The sequence below is a fragment of the Gossypium hirsutum genome, chromosome D01 (genome assembly GCF_007990345.1).
Source record: "Gossypium hirsutum isolate 1008001.06 chromosome D01, Gossypium_hirsutum_v2.1, whole genome shotgun sequence".
NCBI classification, from domain to species: domain Eukaryota; kingdom Viridiplantae; phylum Streptophyta; class Magnoliopsida; order Malvales; family Malvaceae; genus Gossypium; species Gossypium hirsutum.
The window spans coordinates 8,991,899-8,997,898 of NC_053437.1; the positions used below are offsets into that span (position 1 = coordinate 8,991,899).

A 6,000-nucleotide genomic window follows, 5' to 3' on the forward strand; every position below is an offset into this window, starting at 1 on the left:
ATTACCCCATTTAAACGTGGTAGAACCCGTTGCTCCCTTACTAGCAAGAGATGATTTTATCCTATTTAAAGTCATTTTCAAAGTCAATAATACTAAAAACAATTTATTGATATAAAATATTTCCAAAAGATTGATCTTGCACGACATGGTACACCCGACAATGGTACGTATGAAAAGGCTAATCGGCTTCATTACTTTAGTTGTGGTGAAATTCTCGGTCACTTTCCATTTATCTTTGCTACAAGTTTTCAATCCCAAAATTACAAATGGTGTATAAAGGTTTCGTGCAAATCAAGCAATGTTACAACAAGAATTTGTAAACCTACAAAACTGAATTTCCATGAATTATGTTGGGGGGGGGGGAAGAAAAAATCTTTGGGATTTATTAGGTTTTCCTGTTAAACATCACTACTAATATACAGGATATCTTCCTTTGATATTTGCATCTGTCCTTTATCTTTCCTACTATTTGCTTGTGTCCATTCTGGTTGGCCACGCTGGAAACATAATTTTCCGACAAGTTAGTAACTTCGTATCGTAAAGGAATTCGAAAGACAGCTCGAGAATGCATGATGCACATAGCAAATACGCAAATAAGAGGATATGGGACCAACCTTCTTTAAAACAAATGCGAGGTATAAATAAGCCACCTCCCATTCCTCTGGAGATAATGTGGCTGGGTGTAACACAATGGAGAAACAAAGATAATAATTTATCAGTGTGGGAAAAGGTCAAAAAGAAAATAAAAATGCTGGAAGTATTTGGGAAACGATGAACTTACTTTGATCTCGGTTGCCATCACCTAATGCCCCAAGCCTCCTCATAAGCTCTATAAATTCCGGTCTTTTCATGTACTCGTGCACAAATTCATGCGAGTTTTTGACAAAAACTAGTTCAAAACCATACTGCAGAGACCGATGCAAAGAAAGCATGAGTGTGACAAATTTACGGTCACATAATAAATCCCAAAAAACAATGCTAAGAGTTGACTTATAGAAACCTCCATGTCCTCAAAAATGAGTTTGGTGCGATCAGAATCATACCTCTTCCGCTAATGACTTGAAGAGATGGAAGGGAACAATCCATTCAGGGCAGTCAACAGCATCCTGCAACAAGACATCCGGATGGAACATATTATTCTCTCAAATTAGAATACTAAAAGCAATAGGGTTCCCATTATTTGATATTAAAGATCAATCTCGAGAATAGGAATCATAAAAAACTGTACCTCTAAGTGAAACTTGTACTTGATACCAAAGGGGCTTGAAGATTTAAATTTCTGAACCATGTTGTAAAAGTGTGTCAGAATTAGATAAAACTTGTAGTCAACATCAATATCTTTCCAAAAATGTAGTTGCAAGACAAATGTCATTTACTTTATCAGAAAATTCTTCATCAAATTGTATCCAGTAAACGCTGTTGCCAAAAGCCATTCCTTCGGCTGCATAGTTACAGTGAAAATAAATCAAGAACAAGAAAAAGTAGTCCAACATGCCAACAATCATAACTTTCAAAAATGGCAGGGGGGAAAGAAGAAAAAGCAGAAGAAAGCTTGGAATAATTTAACCATCTCATTGCTTTGCTAATTGGTCTACAGAAACCATAAAACTACATGATGTTAGTTACTAGAAAGACTAGCTTTCATCGTTTTAGGGTGTGCTTGGTTGCATTGAAGAATGGAGGGATGGAAGGAGGGAGTAGAAAAGTGAAAGAAAATAACTGAAACTTTCTATGTATTTTTTTAAGGACAAGAACTATTAAAGCAAGTTGCAATAATAAACCTTCTCGAAGCTTTTTGATTATCACATTGGCATCTGGCATTGTTCCGATGAATGTGCCTCCCGGACGAAGTAAAGCTGATACATTAGCCAGCGCCCGACGTGCACGTGCCTCTGTAGACCAGGAATAATGCATTGCAAACTGCAAAATCCAAAAGTGTCGTGTTACAGCCACATTTATGGTTCAGTCATATAAAGAGCTTACATGAGAAAACAGCTAGTTTATAGCATCGGTAGCTCTTCTACATATGTAGAGCTCTATTAAAAATACTGTCAGAATACTAAAGATTAAATAACTCCAGGTCAAACTTCTGAACAATAAGTAATTAAAGACAAGGCGACAAATAGTTAAATAGCAATTTTATCATAGGATAAAAAAAATACACTTAATAGTAGAATTTCCAAATTCCAACTATCGAAGAAAACATCAACAGCACTTCAGTCACCTGGCAACTGCAGATATCAAAAGGAGCATCATTTGCCAAAACTTTATCGAGACGCACCTGAAAATCATCAACTTGCAAAAATCAGAACTATATCCTTCAATACCTGCTAAACCATGTACATCCTTAATAAGTTGGTCCTCAGGTCCAATTGCCCAAATAAATTTTGTTTCACTGTTCAGATAATTTATAACCCTATTCAAATTGACCATGACTAATTATGCCATTGAATGTGATAAGTAATCCAGAGACGCAGAAACTATAAATATGCTGGCTAGTTAGTAATTTTCAAAGTGGCTACTGACAACATCATTACCTCAAAACAATCCCCACATAATAGACGGGCAGGAAAAGTGAACTTTTTGCGACGTTGATGATGGTCTGCATCACCATTATAACGTGTACGACAATCTTCCATCTGTGCATATATAGAGAATGCAAAATCAATATAGCAACTAGTGACATAAATAGGTACCAGAGAAATATTTAGTTTTCCTGCTGCTGTTTTCTAGTCTCTAATTTCCTTTTCAGGTATAGAAAGACATCTAGACTGCAGGCTGTTAGTGCCTTAGAAGCACACAATTTATCCGTGATTTTAAGCTAGAAAACATCTACACTACCATCCACTATTGCACAAGACTCATGTTTCAGAGAGCTGTAATTTAAAAATTATTACATGATATCATAAGTACAACAAATCGTGCAACAAATAGTTCACATGTATCTATAAAAAAATGCACTAATAGGATTGCGGTTACAAATGCTGCTGCTTAAGAAATTAGTGGCTCAGAACAATTATGATTAGTACTGAAGGAGGCCCAGATACCAGATAGGTTGACCACGGCTTAACGGAGCTACTAAATTGGAAAAACGAGTAAACAAATAGGGGGAAACCCCGAGTGTTTTAGCACTTTACCGAGCCTTCAGCTATATCAACACCAACATAATATTCAACTTTTGCTTTATCCCACTTGATGAGATCACCACCCTAAAACACATAAAAGCAAAACATATCACAAGGATAAAAATAAGTTGAATTTGGCAAAAAACAAGTAAGCTAAATACAAATAAGGGTCCTAAAATACCTTGCCACAGGCAAGATCAAGAACGGCATCCCCCTTACGAGCATAAAGCTGAATCAAGACACTTTTAATCTGTCCAATCAAGAAGAAAGTGAATGACAAATGACTCAAAAATATATCCTAAGAGCAGAATGTAGTTCATATGGTTCAACAACATACCCAATTATTCAACTTCTTTAAGTGAATGATTGGACTTGCTTCTCGTTCTTCCAGAGTCTGATTAGTTCTTGCACTATAATGATCAGCTACTTTCCTAGCAAAAATCTTCGTGCTCTCATCCTCCGGAAATTGTGCATCACCTAATACCACAATACAATTTCAGCTTCTATAATAATTTTTTTCTACTGAATTCTGCATTATAAGCTGTAAAGCTAGCAATTAAAAACATTGGAATATTTTTCTTCCCTCTCAAATTAAATCCTACGAACTTTAAAACCTAACTCATTAACCAAAAACAGAAAATACAGTACACAATTAAACTGGATCCTAAGAAACTTCTAAGTATCGGAAACCTGAAGCTTTTTATTCAACACAAATTTGGCAGCTTAGATGCAAACCATTTAATACCGCATTCTTAAAAACTTTCATTTTCACGTAACAATCAAAATTCACCGTTCTTTTTTTTTTTTTTTTTTTGCGTTTTCTGAAATCTTACATAAACTTCAAAACTCATGTCACAAAAAACTGCACTGTAATCAAATAGCCACAAAATAAACTAAAAGAAGAATATTTCATCAATTTTTTAACCATATGGAAACTGCAATTGAATAAAATATGAAAAACCCAAAGTTCATAACATACCTAATCACAAATGTAACCCATGAAAAGAAACAAGTCCTAACAAGAATTTTACCTTGAGGGTTATGTTTGAATCGGGATTGAGGTGGACCTAAAGAGGAAGAGAGAGATTCAGGGTATCCACGCTTCATAGCCAAAATTATGAAATTAAAGGGGAAAAAAAGAGTTATAAATTACTTTTGAGGGTCCTCCAAGAAAAGGATCAAATGGATGATTGATTAGTGTTTTTTTAAAAAAATTTGGGTAAAAAAAAAAGTGGGAAATTGCTTTGTTGGAGGGTTCGGTTTTTGTCAGTGGGCTTGTTATTGGATCAAAGGTAAAACAGATGGCAGACCTCAAACTGGATTTTAAATTTCATCGGTTTTCTTTTTCAATAAAAATTAAAAATATATACGAAAAAGTAAAAAAAATCAATTAATAAAAATATATTGATGATTGATAAGCTGAAAATAAAAAGAAATTAAAAAAAAAAGTTATAAACACGTTTGGGTGAGAAGAACTTTTAAAAAGGAAATTATATATGAAAATTAAAATTTTAAAATAAATAATGGTAAAATATGAAAATTAAAATTTTAGGCTTTTAGTTCCTAAACCATATTATTTTTTTCTATTTTAAGTTATCTTCCGTTAAGATGATTAAGTCTTAGTTCGATTTGCATCGATATTATTACTAGTGTAGGAGAATGTAGGTTCGAGTGCGCTAAAACGCATTTCAAATATTTTCAAATTATTCAATTTAGTGCCTAAAACTAGGACAAGCATAACTTTCAATTTAAGACTTCAAATTAAAATATGATTTCACCAAAACTCATTAGGGACCCTTTATTTTTTATTCCTACCAACATTTCACAATAGTTTTGCATTTAATTTGATTTGGTCCCTAATGTACTAAACTAACCATTAGCTTTACAATCTAATCTTTTTCTTAAACTAAGTTTAATTTCTAACACTTTGACACCAATTTCATTCAATTCTCAACAATGACAACTTCCAAAAATTTTAACAGTTTTACAAATTAGTACATGGACTAACTAAATCAAAGCTCCCATAATCTCAAATCCATAAAAAACAATGAGAAATGGTTGGGGACTTACCTAAAAATGGTGGTCGAATGTATAAAGCTTTCAAAACCTTTCTCCCATGGCTTTTAGGGTGAACAGTGGTGAAAAGAGGAAGAAGATGATGTTTTATAATCTTTTTCCATTATCTTAAGTATATAGTTAGTTTATTTTTAATTTAATTTAATTAATTAACTTAATCATAACCAATTAATCACTAATCATTAATTACTTTAATCTAATGGTAATTAACATCACATCCCACCATCATCCATTTAAAATTCGTCTATTAGTCATTTTAATCCTTTAAATAATTTCTATTTAAGTCCCCAAACCTTAATCTAATTAAAAATCTATAAAGATTAAACTTTTACTATTTAGCACCTAAGCCATAATTACTCACAATTTTGGCAAAATCGCTTAACCAAATTTCAATTCATCTATACCCTAACTCTGTAAATATTTTTATTTAATATTTACGATCTCTGTTTACGAAAATGGAGTTCCATAACGATATTTTTTGACACCATTGGAAATCGAATAGTTACACATTAATGAAAATTTATTTAAAAATACAATAAATATGTGAATTGTAAATTAAATATCATCATCGAGTTACAATTTATTTAAATATTTAATAATTATTATGAAGAATTACTATAAATGTAAAAAATTGTAAAGACAAATAAGTAGAGAATTAATGTAAAATTTAATGGTTGTTTTAAATAGTTGTTTGCTCCACATCTTGTCCAGTACTAAGTGGTCCAATTTGAAAAAATATGTTGTAAATTTATAATAATAAAAATCAATAAATGTTTGAGGAAAGTGGTCAAAGTAAGTG

General features: G+C 32.5%; 1 protein-coding gene across 1 annotated transcript; it reads right to left on the minus strand.

Moving 5' to 3' along the window:
- Positions 1–168: 168 nt before the first annotated feature.
- On the minus strand, positions 169–4,341 carry LOC107951770 (mRNA cap guanine-N7 methyltransferase 1). Its single transcript, XM_016886906.2, has 13 exons — positions 4,157–4,341; positions 3,463–3,602; positions 3,307–3,375; positions 3,138–3,209; positions 2,538–2,639; positions 2,225–2,281; positions 1,782–1,920; positions 1,377–1,441; positions 1,229–1,279; positions 1,044–1,106; positions 782–905; positions 615–676; positions 169–497 (listed from the first exon to the last, which is right to left on the minus strand). Exons 1-13 carry the CDS (start codon positions 4,230–4,232, stop codon positions 399–401), a joined length of 1,119 nt encoding a protein of 372 aa, XP_016742395.1. The 5' UTR covers positions 4,233–4,341; the 3' UTR covers positions 169–398.
- Positions 4,342–6,000: the final 1,659 nt, after the last annotated feature.